Here is a 20,152-nt window from a genome sequence, read left to right as displayed (position 1 = left end):
GGCACCTCACCTGTGATTACTGATGACACAAATGTCTCAGCAAGGGGTCCAGCAATCACTTCTCTAGCTTCTCACAGAATTCTAGGGTACACCTGATCAGGTCCAAGGGATTTATCGAACTTTATGCATTTTATGACATCCAGCACTTCCTCCTCTGTAATATGAACATTTTTCAAGATGTCACTATTTATTTCCCCACGTTCTCTACCTTCCATATCCTTCTCCGCAGTAAACACTGATGCAAAATACTTGTTTTGTATCCCCCAGTTAACATTCATTTTTAGGTGGCTAGAATTCAATAGTATAGGTGTACTGCCGAAGCTGTGTAAGGTTCTGGTCAGACCACATTTGGAACATTGTGAGCAGTTTTGGGCCTGTATCTAAGAAAGGGTGTTCTGATGTTGGACGGGGTCCAGAGGAGCATTTGAGAATGATCCTGGTGACAAAGAACTTGGCAGATGAGAAGCAGCTGAGGACTCTGTATGTACTCAATGGAGTTTAGATCAATGAGTGGGGCACCTGATTCAAACTTACAGAATACTGAGAGGCTTGGAGAGAGTGGATCCCTGTCTCGCCTCCTTCACTAGTAGGCGAGACAAGGATCTGAGGGGACAGCCTGAAAGTGAAAGGATGACCTTTTAGAACTGAGATGAGGAGGAATTTCTTCAACCAAAGGGTAGTCTATGGAGCTGTATTGTTGCAGAAGGCTGTGCAGGCTAAGTCATTGAGTTCATTTAAGACAGAGATAGATATAATCTTGATTGGTAATGACATTAATGGTTATGGGAGAAGTCAGGAGAATGGGTTTAAGAAATATCAGCCATGATCGTATGGCAGAGCAGACTGCATCGGTAGAATGGTCTAACTTTGTTCCTATGTCCTATGGTCTTCGGTTAGCCTTCACCACTTTGTATGCTCTTGTCTTTGACTGGATTCTCTCCTTGAGCACCATTGTTATCAAGAGTTCATCCTTTTCATTAAGTTCTTCTTTTGGGCTGGAATGAATTTTTGTGTTATGAAATATTTACTTCAATGTCTGCCACTGCTCATTCACTGACTTTCTGCTTTGACTATTCTCCCAACCTAGTTTATGCCATTCTTTCATCATACCGGAGTAATTATTCTTATTAAAATTGAGGACATTGGTTTGCGACCCAAGTTTCACTCCCTCATACTGAATTTGAAATTCTACCACGTTGTAATCACTACCCCTTAATGGATCCTTAACTAAAATCTTTTATTCATCCTACCTCATTACATATTTCAGGATCTAAAATAGCCTGTTCCTGGGTAGCTTGTACAATATACTGCTCTAAGAGCCAATTGTGCTGATCTCCACAAATTTATCTTCTGTACTACTCTTGCTTATTGGATTTGTCCAATCAATGTGCAGGTTAACGTCACCTATGACAATTGTCATGCTCTTCTTACATGCCTCTGTTATTACACAACTTATATTTAATCTACAGTGAGGCAATACACTAGGGACATATGCACAATCTCCACCCTTCTTTCCCTTGATATTCCTTATTTCCACACAAATTGATTTCACATCACAACCTATTGTATCCATATCACTATTTGTTCCTTTATTAACAAAGCTACCACAGCCCCTCTACATTTTTGCCTATTTTCCTGGAATGTCAAATACGCTTGAACATTGAGTTCCTCGTGCTGGTCACCCTGCAACCATGTCTCTGTCATACATATTAAGTCATATTCCTTGATTTCTATTTCAGACATCAACTTATCTCTTTCATGATGAATACTGCAAGTTTTCAGATAAAGAGCTTTGATTTTCTTTTTAAACCACTATTGGGGCTGCACGGTGGCACAGTGGTTAGTACTACTGCCTCACAGTTCCAAGTTCAATTCCAGCCTTGGGCGACTGTCTGTGTGGAGTTTGCACAGTCTCCTTGTGCCTGCGTGGGTTTCCTTCGGGTTCTCCGGTTTCCTCCCACAGTCTAAAGATGTGCGGGTCAGGTGAATTGGCTGTGCTAAATTGCCTACTGTGTTAAGAAATGGGTCTGAGCAGGTTACATTTGAGGGTCGGTGTGGATTGGTTGGGCCGAAGGGCCTGTTTCCGCACTGTAGGGAATCTAATCTATTAATTATTCTGGTTCTAATTTTGACTGCACTCTTCTGCTTTTACGATCTGCCCCTTCCTGTCTCTCTTTGAGAGTAATCTGCTTCCTCATGAACCTACATCTTTGCTGTCCCATTTTTTGTATTTTTTCAACTTCCCTTGAATTGAACCTTTCGTAACAATTGCCCCCATCAAAATTAATTAGTTTAGAGCCCTATCTACAATCCTATATTGTCAACTCATCAAGATACTGGTCCCAGCATCATTCAAATGAACCTCGTTCCAACAGAACTGAGATTTCTTTTCCCAGTACTGGTGCTAGTGACCCATGAATTAAAACCCACTTGTACCGCACCAATCTTTAGCCATGCATTTATCCCTCCAAGATTATTTACCTTGCATCAATTTTCATGTGGCTCATAGTAATCTAGAAATTATTACCTTTGTAATAATTTTTAATTGAGTCCCAACATGCTCATAATCCCTCAGCAATACCTCCTTCCTAGTACTATTTATGTCATTGGTATGTATGTGGATCATAGTAACTAGATCCTTCCCCTCTCACTCCAAGTTCCCCTCCAACCTGAAGAAATGTCCTTAACCTTGGCAATAGGTAAACAATAGACAATAGGTACAGGAGTAGGCCATTCTGCCCTTCAAGCCTGCACCACCATTCATTATGATCATGGCTGATCATCCTCAATCAGTATCCTGTTCCTGCCTTATCTCTATAACCCTTGATTCCACTATCCTTGAGAGCTCTATCCAACTCTTTCTTAAACAAATCCAGAGACTGGGCCTCCACTGCCTACTGGGGCAGAGCATTCCACACACCCACCACTCTCTGGGTGAAGAAGTTTCTCTTCATCTCTGTCCTAAATGGCCTACCCTTATTTTAGCCTTCAGGACTCTCTGTCTTTGCTGCAGAGAACTATATCTTTTATTCTAGCTATGCTATTCTCCATTATGGCTCCACTTCTCTTTTCACCCCATGTTCTGTACCACATCCTCTCAACACTCTGTGCTCTCATCCACATCAAAAGAATCAAAATTCTTAAGTGTTGTTGGAGTTGCACTCATTCAAAGTGGAGAGTATTCGATCTTAGCCCTGACTTGTGACTTGTAGATGGTAGGCAGGTTTTATGGAGTCATGGGTATGAGGGGATATGAAAGATGGGTCCAAGGCATTAGGTTACATGGGTTGGCATGTGTAGAGCATAGCGAATGTGTGGGGAACATAGAAACATATGAACAGGAAGAGGAGTAGGCCATGCCGCACCTCGAGCCTGTTTCACCTATGAGCCCGTGAGTGTTTGAGAGGCTAAGGGTTGGACGGATGTTTCATAATTCCCACATTTTTGAAGAGGTCAAGTCCTGCATTGGATCTGGTCCCTGAATGCCTTTGGTTGAGGTATTGCAGCATATGCAAGAGAAAAGACAATGTTGGTGAAGGAACGGCTCCTTCAGGATTCTGAAAATGCATGTGTGTGTTTGTAAAAGAATGTAAACCTATTGAGATTGGCAAAGTCATGAAAGAACCGTCAAAGAAAATGTGTGGAATTAAAAAAATTGTATTTCAGAATGACTGTTCACATTAAACTATCATGGGGTCTGTGCTACATGATTAAACTCCCAAACTATAATTTTCAATGAGGAGCCTATCAAGTAATTAATTTGATGGACAGCTCAAAATTATTTACTGAAAGGAAGTATTTGTTGACATAATGAATTGAGCACTTCAAGTTTAAACAATTGAGTGAGATGTTTGTCTTCATTAGGGACCGGTTTAAGGAATTTCAATGTATTTACTTATTTTGTCATCAGTGGGACTGCTTTTTGTCTGATCGTGACATTATCAATAGACATAGTCAGCATGTCTCCTGAAGTTTTCTCATGGTAAATAGTACATGAGTTACTGAAGGAAGTGACTAGAGGGTTATGAACAGCAGTTATTCAGGACCTTGGGAATGACTTGAGTTATTGAGTGGCACAAGGTGTAGGAGGATCTCAGGAGATAGGGAGATGGGCACAGCACAGCAAAAGACTATGATATTGCAAATATGGTACAGGGTAGCTGGAAGGCAGCCTTGAGGATAGGAAAAGGGTATATGTGGCATGGATGGGCATTGGGGATATGTGAGGGTGACAGGATGATTTATGTTTTAATTGTTAAAAATGTTGGCTCCAACATTGGAGCACCCGAGCAGTCTTTCTGTTCAGCCCATCTTGGGAACTGGTAGCGTCTTTGTTTTCTTATGGGTCACCTAGGTCAATTCCCAAACCAGCCTATCCACTCACCCTCTGACCAAAAATTCATAACACGGGCAGCCATTTTAAAATGTTGGATTCCCAGAACTGGGATTCCTCCTATTGATGCGGGAATGAAATTAATACCTCTGTCATTATCCTGACATGGGAGTGCTCAATGTTAAGTTTAAATGCCAGTGCAAAAATATGCTAACACTGTTAACCTTCATATTGATAAGCAAAAGAATTAATGGAAATACAAAGAATAGAAAGGATCAAAAGGTCAAATTGTCAAATCTTTGTAAAATCTTTCCAAGAAGAACTTGAACCCATATGTAATAGAAGAGAAAAATGCAAATCAAACAATGACAACACGAAAATGAAAATGCTTATTAACAGTGCACTAAAATATCTTTCATAAAAAGTGTATGTCCATTGTTTGACCATCAGATGGCAGTGATCGACTGCTCTTATAACAATGATGTACAGTTGAAAACAACAGCAGGGATTCAACTAGACCAAAGACAGATCTTCCACCCTCAGCAAGGCATAAAACAAATCATATCAGATTGACCACCTGATATATACACCTTCCTAAAGTTTAAAGTAGCCAGAGTATAACTCTTCAGTTCTGCTAATGACTAAAACATATGGAATAGCACATTAATTATATATGCATCACTTACTGACTGGAAAGGAACAAGTCATTAAAAAAAAATCATTTGCTCCACCTACCCTAAATATCCATAATAACCCTGGTAATTTTTCACTAATCCTGTTTTGTAGTAGGAGCGATTAGACTCATGTTGCAATTCTGTTATCGTGCATTGGTTTACATAAAACAATAGATATATTTTGAAAGTAAAATAATTTTGATGCACAGATGAATGATGATCACCTGGTATTATTAAGGGAACTGTAATATTTGTATGAATTTGTAAACATTGTACTTTCCAACTTTGGCAATTGTGTGCCTCCTGTCATATGATATGATGAATTGCCAGTCTTGTTTGCGGTAACACAATGACGAGTCTATTGAATTTATCAATGAAAGCAGATTTCACATTCATTTTCATTTCGAATCATGCTGTACTGTTCTTTAAAGATACTGTCTTGTATTTTGATAGCTTTTGCCATCTCGCTGACACTAGCATTAGCAATATTGCACACAGTTTTATCCAGCTCCAAAAAAGAAAACAAACTGATTATTTTGGATTGTGATCCGGATTGCTCCTAACTCATAGTCTAGGGGGAGACCTATTAAAAAGTAAGTGATCTTTTCACAAGCACTAAAAGCTGAAAATCCTAATTTGAAATTAACTTGTTTATCAGGTTTCAATTGCTGGGACTGCAGACGTCAGAGAAATGAACATTACTGATAATTTTATTGAGTTTTTTCTATGACAAAGGGGATATATTGTGTTTCTGCAAACAGTTCTTTCCAATTTAGCAGGTTACAATATGCAAAGTCAGATCTAGGTTAAATGTAAAAAAGTTGGTTTTTCCACAGAGAATTATGGCCCAGTAGTGCTGGCTGTTGGATCATGTGATGAAAGCTAACATACAGAAGCCAGAGCTCAATTGCTTTCTGGTGATGAAAAGATGTCTTCATATAAAGGAACTATATGTAGGCGTTAGACTCACAGTACTCTCTGCATTGCATTTATTTGTCAAAGATGTTACAAGAGAATGTTTCGTATTTCTCTTCCCTAATTTTGTTTTTTGCTTTGACAAGGAAGTTTTGTGTGAGTGTGTGTGTGTGTGCGTGTGTGTGTGTGTTGTGACACTCTAGAAATTGCTGATGTGTCAGTTGGGCTGGACAGACGAGTAGATATTTTTTGTAGGTACAGTTGAAGTGAGTCACAAACCAAACCTCTAATTTTGACATGCAGTGTTTGCAAAATTTCTCAGCATACACAAGGCCCAATACTTTGTGGCCTCATGATGGAGGTGGAGTTAGGAAAGAGATGCAATATGTAAGTCCTGTTTCTGTTTCTAACAATTTTCACCAGCAAAGGAAAGGGGCAAGTCAGGAACGTAACCTAGGGGAAGCGGCAGCCTTGTGATATTACCGCTGAACTATTAATCTAGACACCCAGGTAATGTTCTGGGGACCCAAATGCAAATCCTGTTATGGTAGAATTTGAATTCAATAAAAATTTGGAATGAAGTGTTTAATGATGACCTTGAAACCATTGCCAATTGTCAGGAAAGACCCATCTGGTTCACTGATGTCTTTTAGGGAAGGAAACTGCCATCTTGGTCTGGCCTACATGTAACTCCAGACCCACAGCAATGTGGTTGACTCTTAACTGCTCTCTGGGCAACTAGGGATAGGCAATAAATACTGGTCTAGCCAGTGATGCCTTGAATAAACAACTAAAATGCTCCTTGCAGAAGTGGGCATCTTAGAATTATGGAAACTTCATGACTGCAAATTAGAATACCTCCTAAATGATAACTGTATGGTGGAGACATGAACTATAGGTCAGAAGTGGGATATGTGTAAAATGTAGGCAAACAGTGTTACTTCTTTTACAGTTCATTCCAAAAGGCTGTATCCTGAGTTATACCTGTATTTGTTAAAATGGGTAATGACAGTATTGCGAGAGAAAAATGTAAGTTACCATTAAATAATGTTGTTCTGACATTGTTACTTTTCACAACTGTCAAATGTTGAGTTAAAGATATGTACAAACCAGAAAGCCTTCTGATGTATTGGAATAAATTAAACACTGGATAAAGTGCTATTCTACATTGAACAATATTGAAAAAAATGATCAATGTGTGATACAGAGCTAATTGTTTAAATTTCCCAGTTACATCCATTTATTCTTTGCAGATCAGACCAGCCAACTGTTTGGCTGTTTGTAAGCTTGGGCAGATCCATGTGCTATTGTCTCCCTTCAAAAACACTGATGGATTCTGAAACGCTGATTATGTTTATCCAGTTAGTCTGGAGAATTTGAGCTTCATGGTTTTAATTGATTTACAAGCTTCCAAAGAGAGAATAATTTTTAGGTGTTTATCAAGTGATGTCTGTTTGTTTTGCCAAAGTATGAAATTCTGAAGATCCTTTTCATTTTTAAAATGTCTATTCAATTGATTCTGAAGAGGTTTATGCCTTTTTAAAATACCTTGTCAACTGATTTTTGTTTACTTGGATGGATGTATGAACTTTCAGCTATATAATTATAAGATTTGTGAGTTCTGTTTATGAGATTGTAATGGAGTGAGTAGGTGAATATTAGGAGGTTGGGGGTAAGAACTGGTATGGTGGGGATGGAGATTGAAGGGGGTGAAGGAGTGGGAATGGTCAATGAGTTTGGGTAAAGGGAGGGTGAAGGAAGTGAGGGTGAGAACTTTCCACTGACCAGTAGATTCAATTTTATGTGGATAAGCCACTGAATCATTGAAGAACCAAACTGATGTTTTTGGGAATGTTAACTTGACAGCATTATCACTATCACATCTTCAGCCCAATCCACTTAAAACAGGTCAGAACAACCTAAAACATTGTGGAATTTGAAGTAGAAATAATGTTTTTCCTATTTTATAATCTTAGGTCGCTAATAGGCAATTTCTAAGTTTTTGTTTTGTTTATTTTTCTAAGGAACTTTTTTTTAATATGACAAAGAAAACAATAAAACCAATAAAACTGTCATAGTCTTCTGTGGATTTTTGAAACATTTCATTCTTACCTGCTGAGCTACCCAATTATTTGTTTATGACAGATTTTGTTTGGCAAGAAGCATTTAGGTTTTAGTTAAAAGAGAAAATCTTATGATCCCAGCTGATGTTACTAGTGGTCAAGTTAGATCCTGGAATGGAATTTGCCTTGATAGATTCTTATTAAAGCTTAACATGGCAGTCTTACACTGAAACACCGCACACAAGGCTGCAGGTTTGGCTTTAGCAATATAGTAGAAATTTACAATGCAAAAGAAAAAAAAATGAAATAGAAACAAAATGTAACACAAAATGAAAGATTTCAACCCATACAGCGAACCAAAATCCTAACTATTCTCCAATAAAAGACTTTACAGTTAATCAAAATCCAAGTCATTTTCCTTCCCTGTCCAATCTGAATTTTTTTTCTCAATTCCTGTCATATCAGCTGTGAAGTCTTTCCCTTGAATACTCACATAGCTGAGAGCTTAGACTGCTTCAGTCCTTTAATAATCTGCAGAGTTCTAACAAGCATTTCTGAGCTAGAAGTTTCACAAATTACACACTTTCACCACAGTAACTAAGTCCTTAACTGCTCTGAACAACCTCCTTTTCTCAGACTGACAACTCTTGCCTCCAACCCCAGGGGAAGGTAATGGCATAGTGGTATTATCGCTGGACTGTTAATCCAAAGATGCAGATAATGTTCTGGGGTCCCAGGTTCAAATCTCTCCACGGCAAATGGTAGAATTTGAATTCAACAAAAAATAAATCTGGAATTGGGGTCTAATGATGACCATTGACGGACAAACCCACCTGGTTCACTACTGCCCCTTAGGGAAGGAAACTGCTGATCTGGCCTACATGTCACTCCAGACCCACAGCAATGTGGTTGACTTAACTGCCTTCTGGGTAAATTAGGAATGGGTAATAAATGCTGTCTAGCCAGCAATACTCTAAACCTGTGAATGAATAAAGCGAAAAACATGTCAATTCTCCCTCAAACTGAATTCAAAAGCTTTTGAACGAAATTAAGAAAGAAGTTCGCTCAACACAGATTCTGCTAGAGGTAATGGCTTATTGTTTTCTCTCTCCTATCAGTCTCAAACTTCCATTAACTTCCCAGGAGTCTTTGCAGTCACCTGCTCTCTGCTGGTTTTAAATCATGGTTCTAGACAGATTAACTTAATTAATTTTTATACCTTTTACAAAAATAAACCAACACCCATATGCAATATAAATGCAAATTCTAAAAAAAATTATACATATATATACTCAAGTCATACAGCTCACATCACAGAAAGATATATACTTCTCAAAGCCATTTTGAACATAATTTTCATCTTGGATCATGGTTATGCCCAAAGCAGAAACTTTGGGCCTACGTGTTTAATTTGCTTTCTTCAGTAGATCTAATATTAAAGGCAAAGGCACCATAGTTCCAAGGTCTCATTAGAGATGACTGGTGGTGAACCTGAGAGTCACCATTCCTCAGGTGAGGGGCAAGGTTGCAAAGGAGAGTCCTTCATTGTAACCACAGCTAGTGTGGGAATTGAACCCACGCTGCTAGTGTCACTCTGCATCGTAAACCATTTGTCCAACCAATCGAGCTAACCAAACCCATAAATCTAGTACTGATTGTTTATTTTCTGAATGTGACAAAGTTGAATAGGAGCTAAAAAAAGAGTGAAACAATAGCATGCACAAAATATAAAGACGGATATTGCTAAAAAAAACTATTGTTTCAGTTTCTGCAAGGTCCACAGGTTCATACGAGACTGACAACAGCAATAGCAGATGGAAGGAACCTGTGTGTGATTGCAAAGAAGAGCAAAGCAGCTTTTACCTCCATCTTGTGAATTCAGCACATTTAAAGCATACGCCATTGCATTGGAAAAGGTCGTGGCTTCTTCCTTGCTTGCAAAGTTTAACCCGTAGACCTGTCGAGCATCTCGCCATTGGTGGAATGTAGGTGTAGCCTGATTGTACTTCAGTCCTTTCACAATGGAGTAGTTTATGACTACCTAAAAGCAAATTGCAAATCAAATCAGGAGAAAACATAATACATTAATTCTGAACATAATACATTGTTCGTTTATTCCCCAAAATTGAAAACACATGTTACGTGAATAAGTTCTGTCAAAGTAATATCGATGGCTCATGTATCAAAAGATTAATGTTTTATACTTGTCATAAGATGTATGGGTATTTTTGCTGCACATAAATTTACAAATATTTACAGGAATATATTAGAAAGTGGAATAGATACAATCCTGTAAGCTAAAGTGAGGACACTTCACTTTCTAACACTTTTGGCATTATGCCAAGCTACTTCAAATACATCATAAACTATTTTAAAAGTTAATTTGAATTAAATGTTTGGGAAAGACACCATATTAAAGTCTTTTAAACAAAGATCCTAGTTTAATAATGTATGGGCTATCAAAGTTCTAGGATTATCTTGCTGTTCAAGAAGCCAAGCAAAACTTTAATTTCCATGACCCAGTAACACTTTCAGAGTTACTCTATGCTAAATTCTGTTCCTTATTTCAGATACAGACCAAAATGTTTGCTATTAAAAGAAAATGATCTAACTACAGAATTTAAAGATCAAGTATGAATAGATCATACAGATGAACTTGCACCAGCTCCAATGATAAGAGAAAATTGCATTCTAGTGGCTTTGGAAATATAACACCACATTGTTTAATATAAACTCCTACTTAGCAGTTTGCCAACATAACAGAGTCCTGTTTTTTGTTGTCTGGCCTGAAGCAACAAAATTCAGCTTCAGTAAAATATGATCACATCGACAGTATTTAGATGAGAATTGGAGAGGCCAGTATCAAAAGCTTAGTTATCAAAGAATCAAATGTCGAAATGTTGCTTTCTATAATTCCTTAATTGGTCATTTTCAGTTTCAAATCCTACTTTTTGCTTTGTTATTGATAAAATGTGATAACAATGTTGGGGTCAGTTAAAAAAAAGTCATAGCTGTGTGATTTATTACACTGTATGTGTTTGAAATCTGCACCTTTAAACAGTTGACTCTGCATAGCCCTCAGGCGAGGCAAAATGAACTTCAGCACATGCACAAACAGAGCTTCTTTCATCGGTGTCAAAATTGACAGTCAGATTCTAAATGTTTGTAAAGAGTCTTTTAAAATAATCAGATATAGTAATAGTCATATTTTTGTCTTTTTCGAGAAACATTCAATGAAACATTATTCCCCAGATGGCTGTGAATGAGGTAAAAATGTAACTTTTTAAGAAAAGCTAACGACCAAATGCTTTTGGCAGGAATGCATAAGAAATATAACTAATTTAGGTTTCTTAACATTGAAAGCCTGAAAAATAACTGAGTCTTTTAAAAAATAATTTAAAAAGTGCACAAATTTATAATAGATACCAAGGACTTGAATTTCAATCTGGAATCAGAACCCTAATATTCAGATAAAGTCTGCATGTTGATCCTGTACTACAGTTGCAATATTTGGATGATGGCATCTTCAAATGTAGTTACCCTAATTAGGCCACCAGCAAGTGTGGTGTTCAATTAAAATCATCAAGTGCTGCCTGCAGGCAGGAATTGACTCCTAAGTACATTTTGTGAAGGCAGACAACAGCCATGATAGTGCCTGCCACTGCCTTCAAGAATAGAGAAGGTTGAACTCAGGTGGCTACTCTCCTGAAATAGAAAATTGGCCAAAACAGTGAATAAAAAGGTTTTATATCTGAGGCAATAAACATTGTTGTCAAAAAGATTTATTCAGTTAAAAAAAGTTCTTTACTGTCTTAATAGCATTGAACTAACGTATGGCAGGGTGTGGGGCATAGCAATCTGCAGTTTGAAAGCCATCATCTGATTCTCCTTGTCCATCCTCAAGGAGCTTCAGAGGCAGTTGATTAGAGGTGAAAGAGTTTCTGGTTCCTCTGCTTTAATTTTTAAAACAGCAATGTGTCCCAGAAGCATCAGGATATCAACAATGCATCTGAGAATATGTTGCAAGTTATGGGATGTAGACAAGAAAATGGAGGTGAGACCACAACCAGATCAGCTATAATCTTATTAAACTGTGGAGGAGATTTGAAGGGCTAAATATTCTTCTCCTCCTCTGAAGTCCGATGTTCCTCAGGGAATCTTACTTTCAGTATGTGCAAGCAGCCTTTCTTGCCTCCACAGTGAAGTATATATCAAACACTACAAGGCATCTCTTCAGCATCAACTAGGAATGATTCCCAAGAAAAAGGTCAAGGCATTGGATTTAACATTTAGGTGACAGCTACAGACTAATAGAAAGACAATAAAATGGTATTCTGAAGGATGAAATTAAATTGGCCAGAGGGACTTCCTCCTTTAAAACTATGTCTGACTTCATTACCTTCTCTGACCTGTTCTTGATCTTTCTTTACTCACATAAATTGACTAGATGATGTCTATTAGGGAAGTTTTTAGATTACCTACCTACAGTATGGAAACAGGCCCTTCGACCCAACAAGTCCACACCGACCCTCCGGAGAGTAACCCACCCAGATCCATTTCCCTGTGGATCCATTTCCCTGAGGACTGTGGGAGGAAACCGGTGCACCCGGAGAAAACCCACGCAGACACGGGGAGAATGTGCAAACACCACACAGACAGTCGACCAAGGCTGGAATCAAACCAGGGTCCCTGGTGCTGTGAGGCAGCAGTGCTAACCACTGTGCCACCGTGCTGCCCCAAGTTAAGGATACTATTAGATGAGAAGAGGCTTATATTACATGAGTCGCAGAAACTTGCGCAGGGTTATTAGAAGTTGATAATAAGGAAAAACACAAAAGCCAGGAACACAAAAGCAGATAAAACCTCTTATAGACAAGTAACAAGTAGGCTAGCTGAAATTAACATTCTCTAGAAGAGAGGAAATAATTTATCATGGGGCATGTAGAAATGCCCTCAGCCATTTAACAAATGTTATAAGGTAAGCTTATCTTCATTGTAGAATTCACAAGTTACGTAACTAAACAGTAACTGGGTTGGTGTGGGGATGGGGGATGGTAACTAATGTGTGGATTATCAGCGGAGAAGAACGTATCAAGAATTTTAACAGATTAAAACAAAGAAACCCCCAGACCTGATGAACCATTTCCCAACAGACGAAGAGAGGTAGCTGCTGAGATATTGGGTACATTCCTTGTCAGTTTTAACAATTCCCCAGATGCCCAAGCAGATCAGGCAGTTTGGAAGTTAGCAGATAGTAAACACACAATTCAAGAAATGTGAGTGGGAAAACATAAAGAATCACAGTCTAATGAGCCTTGCATCAGTTGTCAGGAATATGCTGGCATCTATTGTTAAGGAATTCTTAAAGCGCATTTAGAAAATCATAGCGTGATGAGTCAAATTCAACATACATTCATGGAAGAGAAATTGTGTTTGACAAATTCATTCAAGACTTATCTAAGAATGCATCTAGTGGGATAAACAAAGAGGAACCAGTAGATGTAAATACTAGCATTTCCAAAAGACATTTGATAAAGCAACATTCCAAAGCTTAAGCTAATAGATTTGGAGTTAATTATTAGCATGGACAGACGATTATTAATGAACAAGAGACAAAGAGTTGGGATATGCAGAACATTTTCCAGTTTGCAGATTGTAGCAAATGGAATGCTCAAAGATCAGTGGTAAGTCTCAAATGGAGCCCCAGCATCAATCAGGATAGGGTCATCATTCAGAATCCATGTATAATAATAACTTCGACAAAAAGACCAAGTAATGGATCAATTTTGCCAACAATATATAGCTTTGTGGGACTGTAGATGGTGAGGAGGAAACAAAAAAGCTGCAAAGGTATGCAGCTAACATGTGTGGGCAATGAGGTAGCAGATGGAGTACAAAGTGGGGAAGAGTGAGGTTATTCCATTTGATGGTAACAATAGAAAAGCAGACAATTTTTTAGAACATGCCTCTGTTCAGACAGACTTGGGCGTTCACTGTAAAGTGAATATAAAAAGTTATTTTGCAGGTTCAGTAAATAATTAAAGCAGCAAATGGTATTTTGGCCTTTATTATAAGGAATAATAGAGTCTTACAATAATTGTATAACGCATTGGGGAAAACTGTCTGCAGTTTTAATCTCCATAGAATAGAAAGGATTTGGAGGAATATGGGCCAAATGGAACCACAGTAATTTAGAATATCTGGTCAGCATAGATGAGTTGGACTGAAGGGTTTGTTTCTATGCTGTGCATCTCTATGATTCTATCTAAAAAAAGTATTATACTTGCACTTGAAGGTGCTGCTGAGATGTGAGAACTGTCCAATACTGACAGGCTATATAGATTGCACCTACACTCTCTGGAACTTAGAAGAATGAGAAGTGGTCACATAAAAGCATACAGGGTTTTGATGGGACTTGTTAGAGTAGCTCCAGAAAGTTGATCGCCACCCCTGACTAGAGAATCAATAACATTGGGACACAGTCTCAGAATAAAGGGTCAATCATTGAGGACTGAAAGTTGGAGAAAATTCTTCAAAGGGTTGTGAAATCTTTGGAACTTCCAAATACTGAGTACATTTAAGGCTGAGTTAGACAGCTTTTGCTCTTTTAATGAATCGAGAAATAGGTGTTGCGAAGTCTTGTTGAGGTTGTACAGGACAATGCTGAGGCCTTTTCTGGAATACTGTGTCCAGTTCTGCCTGCCGAGTTATGGGAAGAATAATATTAAGGTGGAGAGGGTTCATAAGAGATTTACCAGGATGTTGCCAGGTATCGAAGGTCTGAATTATAAAGAAAAACTGAATTTTTTCACTGGAGCGTAGGATATTGAGAGGTAACCTTACAGAAGTTTGTAAAGTAATGAGAGTTATAGATGATCTTAATGGTAGTTGTCATTTCCTTAGGAGGGGGATTTCAAGACTAGGGGTTAGACTCTTAAAGGTGAGAGGAGTGGGATTTAAAAAAAGACATGAGAGGCAAATTTTTTACACAGAGGGTGCTGCGTGTGTAGAATGAACTTCCTGAGGAAGTGATGGATATGTGTACAATTATAATGTATATACATAAAAAGGAAGGATTTGTAGGGATATCAGCCAGTAGCAGGTAGGTGGGACGAGTTTAGTTTGGGATTATGTTCTGCATGGACTGGTTGTAACGAAGAGTTTGTTTCTCTGTGGTCATACTGATTAATAGAGAAGGCTAGAGGGTCAGTATGGTCTACTCTGCCCCATTTGCCATGGTCTCAAACTGCACTCAAGTGAGTTCCATTTAGTAGCAAACATGTTCCATGTAGCACTTTTTCCATTAATTTCTGAACTTCCTTTTAAGTACAAGTAGTTTTGCTTTTACAGCGAGCACTTATTTTTTCAAAAGCTATGTAGCACTTGGATGTGTTAACATGACCTTTTGTTTTATAGTCTGTTGCATTAATCATTGACGAATGACTCATTCACATAGCAAAAGCTTTGAATATGTATTAACAACTTGACAGACCATCCATGTTTCAACAGCACAGTTATTTTTAGAACTTGTCCAATGTCAGTCATCAAACAACTTCCTTAGCATTTAAGTATTACCCATTGTCAATATATTCTGCCTCTTGTAAAATATTTCACAGTACTTACTGATATTACAGCCTGGTGCCTTTTGAACATTAGCGCACTGTGGCATGGGATAGCCATTCACAGTTCTGTGCACAGCAAGTTTCCAATTCTAGCCCTTTCCCAATTCTAATCCCTACAGTGTGGAAGCAGGACATTCAGCCTATTAAGTCCACACTGACCTTCCGAAAAGCATCCCACCCAAACCCATCCTATATCTCTAACCCTGCATTTCCCAGGGCTAACCCATCTATCCTGCACATCGCTGGACACCATGGGCAATTAAGCATTGCTGATCCAACTGACTTGCACATCTTTGGACTGTGGGAGGAAACCAGAGTACTTGGAGAAAGCCCATACAGATATGGGGAGAATGTGAAACTCTACACAGACAAACAGTTGCTGAAGTCTGAAATTGAACCTGTGTCTCTGGCACTGTGAGGCAGCAGTGCTAACCACTGAGAAACTGTGCCGCCACAGGAAAAACAGGAAGGAGTATGCACTGAATTAATCTTGACTGCTCTATGCATACCTTTCGAGGCTGGTTACATAAGAGAATCAACAGAATGTCAGGAACAGATTACTTACAAAATTTCACAACTGAGATATGTTGGGTGACACTGGAGGCTTTAAACATCTGTATATAGTTTTGTATTGCTGTGGGTTGATGTACACTTATTTCACATGAGGGTACCACTTATCAAAAACAAATTATTGTTACAAGTAAGTAGCCGATAATACTAATAACTGTGGCTGTATCTAATGGCACATTATAGGATCAGAGCATTAGTAAGAGGAAACGTATAGCTAGAATTCCAGGATAATTATTGCCATTGGTCTATCTTTGAATGATGAAAAAAATATGAAGCACTAGGTTATGGGGCAGATTCTTGACATGGAGGTCAGAATGGGTAGCGAGCAACTTCAGCTCATCACTCAGCACACAACAGCACCTCAGGATATGACCCATGGGCACCAACATGGGCACTTCTCATACAAGTATCCATTAATTGATAACCCCTCAGGATCCTCATGGCACATCTCCTATCCATTTGCTGGATACATGGGAATTGCACACCTGTAGTCAGGGTGTTCTGGCAATGAGTATTGAAAGGCTGTTGTGAAGTTACAGGGACAGCCAGCTAGTTCATGGATTGCACTAGGCTGCAACATAGGGCTGCCCACTTGCTCTCTCAACACTCGCTCTTTTAATGCTCACCTCGCAGCACCCAGGCCTGTCTTTGCCTTGGCTCACTCTCCCTATTAGCATAGTCTATCAACCAGACAAAATGGCAAACATTGGATTTTCCTGGGTGTTTTGGTGACAAATATATCCATTTCACTCCCCCTCACCCCCCCACCCCCCACAAACCTTTTTATAGCCCTGTAGGAAGCACTCATTCCCATGAGAAGCTTGAGTGTCATTTTGACATCAGTATACATCCCACCTACGGAGCTCTTGTGAGACATTGGGCCTGGAGTTGTGAAGGACTGTGCTTGAAGGTCTGGGTTCAAGTCCCACTAGCCCCAGACATGACATGCCAAAACAGGCTGATTAAAAATATCAACAGTTCAACTATTAAAACATGCTCCTGTGCTGAGGGGTAGACTGCGAGACAAATCTAAGAGCTGGTATAGTATATTCCCTGGCACATCAAAACTGCCACACTCTTTTATATTGCTTCTAAAATTGGCAGCATTAGCATCAATCATGCCCTATAGCTGTTCAAATGCTATCAGAAACAAAAAGGGGTTCAGCTACAGAGGAACGAAACAAGAAGCAATCAGAACAATAATCAGGAATATAATTTGCTCATCCCTGAAGATATACTATTCAGATTTTCAATTATCTCTTCCTTTAATGTGTGATGATGTTGAAGCTATAGCTTCATTTTGTCCTGTTTTGTTTTGAAGAGAGATTGTAAGCAGAGGTTCCAAGCAGTCTACCAAAACCACTGGAGTAAACAACTTGTGAGGTCTTAGGTTTTTTTTTAAAGTTGGAACAATAAAAGCAGTCTGGATGGGTGTGGCTAGCACTCACAGATGAGGATTTCTCACGTTTTCTTTAGTTTTTAGGTTCAGCTTTAAGCAGTTGCTGTTGTGGGCTTCAAATTGAAGTGATCATTCTCCCTCTCTTGGTTACAGCTAGGTTTTTTTTTGTTGCTGGGTTGCCTGTGAGACAAATCTGAACCTGCCTTTTTGCCAAAGAGTGTGTTTATGGATGTTACTATATTGGAACAGTTAATTAGTAGTAGGTCTATATCTATTATTCTGTTACATTTTCTAATAGAGTTAATTTTCTTTCTTTGGATGTATTTCAACTATGACGTTTAAATAAATTATGCTTTACTTAATGTCGAGTACTTTCACCACTGAAATTGCATCCAGAACATGGCACATTGCATTTGTATTTAAAAATAAGAAAATTTGGGGGTCCAGGCTACCTTCTTAAAATATTTTGAGGGGATCTGGTCTGGTCCATAACAAATGTGAAATTGTAAGATTCCACCGCATAATGTACTTCACAGATTCTACAGTAACATTTATGAAAGATCATGAAGATAAGTTCAGAAACCTAACTTGAGCCTTTGACCTCTCTTTTATTTCTAAACAGTTTATTAAAATTGTAAAATTGTCGAATCAACTTGAGCGGTAGTCAATAAAAACTCAAGCTTTCAGCAAATAACTTGTAGGTCTGAGGATGTTAAACAGTTCATCAACTTCACCAATATATTCCACCCCAACCTTAAATCCATCATTAAGGATGAAATTTCTAAATTCTTGGAAGTGCAGGCTTGGATTAGAACAAGTCAGCATGGATTTAGTAAGGGGAGGAAGTGCCGAGAAACAATTTAGAATTCTTTGAAGATGTCACAAGTAGATTAGACCAGGAAAACCCAGTGGATGTTACCTACCTAGACTTCCAAAAGACTTTTAATAAAGGTGCCCCACGGGAGGCTGCTGAATAAGGGGAGGGCCTGTGGTGTTCGAGGTGAGTTACTGGCATGGTTTGAAGATCGGCTGTCTGACAGGAAGCAGAGAGTTTGGATAAAAGGTTCTTTTTCAGAATGGTAGCTAGTGACAAGTGGTGTCCCGCAGGGGATTCAGTGTTGGATCCACAGCTTTTCACTTTATATATTAATGATCTGCACGAAGGGACTGGGGGCATTCTGGCGAAGTTTGCCGATGATACGAAGTTAGGCGGACAGACAGGTAGTACCGAGGAAGTGGGGAGGCTGCAGAAGGATCTAGACAGTTTGGGAGAGTGGTCCAGGAAATGGCTGATGAAATTCAACGTGAGCAAATGAGAGGTTGTGCACTTCGGCAAAAAGAATACAGACATGGACTATTTTCTAAACAGTGAGAAAATTCATAAAGCTAAAGTACAAAGGGATCTGGGAGTGCTGTCCAGGATTCTCTAAAGGTTGACTTGCAGGTTGAGTCCATGGTTAAGAAAGCAAATGTAATGTTGTCATTTATCTCAAGAAGGTTGGAATATAAAAGCAGTGATGTGCTCCTGAGACTTTATAAAGCTCTGGTTAGGCCTCATTTAGAATACTGTATCCAGTTTTGGGCCCCACAACTCCGGAAGTACATACTGGCACTGGAGCGTGTCCAGCGGAGACTCACATGGATGATCCCTGGAATAGTAGGCCTAACATACGATGAATGGTTGAGGATCCTGGGATTGTATTCATTAGAGTTTAGAAAGTTATGGGAGATCTAATAGAAACTTACAAGAAAACGCATGGCTTAGAAAGGGTGGATGCTGGGAATTTATTTCCGTTAGTCGGGGAGACTAGGACCCGTGGCCACAGCCTTAAAATTTAAGGGGATCAATTTAAAATGGAAATGAGGAGTCATTTCTTCAGCCTGAGAGTGGTGGGCCTGTGGAATTCATTGCCATGGAGCACAACGGAGGCCGGGACATTAAATGTCTTCGAGGTAGAAATTGATATATTCTTCACCTCGCAAGGAATTAAGGACTATGGGGATAGTGCAGGTAAGTGGAGTTGAAATGTCCATCAGCCATGATTGAATGGTGGAGTGGACTCGATGGGCTGAATGGTCTTACTTCTACTCCTACATCTTTTGGTCTAAATTCACCTGGACCATCTCTGTCACATCCCTCCTCTTCCTGGACCTCTCCATCTGCATCAACGGTGACTGACTCAACACTGACATTTTCTACAAACCCATTGACTCCCACAGCTACCTGGATTACACCTCTTCCCAGCCTGTCAAAATGCTATCCCTTACTCTCAGTTCTTCTGCCTCCGCCACATCAGGAGGACCAGTTCCATCACAGATGGTCTCCTTCTTTAAAGACTGCAACTTCCCCTCCCATGTGGTTGATGATGCTGTCCAGCGCATCTCATCCACTTCCTGCACCTCTGCTTTCGAACCCTACCCCTCCAACTGCAACAAGGACAGAAACCCCCCCTCCTGTCCTCACCTTACAGCCCACTAAGCTCTGGATAAACCGCATAATCCGCTGCCATTTCCAACACCTACAAACAGACCCCACCACCTGAGATATATTTCTCTCCCCACCCCTATCTGCTTTT

General features: G+C 39.2%; 1 protein-coding gene across 2 annotated transcripts in view; it reads right to left on the bottom strand.

Annotated features, from left to right (window-relative positions):
- The window catches only part of LOC132817944 (ena/VASP-like protein), a 267,584-nt gene that overhangs the window by 83,872 nt on the left and 163,560 nt on the right, over positions 1–20,152 (bottom strand). For both annotated transcript variants that reach the window (XM_060828496.1, XM_060828497.1), the window contains exon 4: positions 9,849–10,026. In XM_060828496.1, the coding sequence (XP_060684479.1) occupies positions 9,849–10,026 (178 nt within the window). The remainder of the gene's footprint in view (positions 1–9,848; positions 10,027–20,152) is intronic.

The sequence above is a fragment of the Hemiscyllium ocellatum genome, chromosome 8 (assembly GCF_020745735.1).
Source record: "Hemiscyllium ocellatum isolate sHemOce1 chromosome 8, sHemOce1.pat.X.cur, whole genome shotgun sequence".
Lineage (NCBI taxonomy): Eukaryota > Metazoa > Chordata > Chondrichthyes > Orectolobiformes > Hemiscylliidae > Hemiscyllium > Hemiscyllium ocellatum.
Note: the sequence above shows the minus strand (reverse complement) of the source record. Positions and strands in the feature narration are given on the sequence as shown.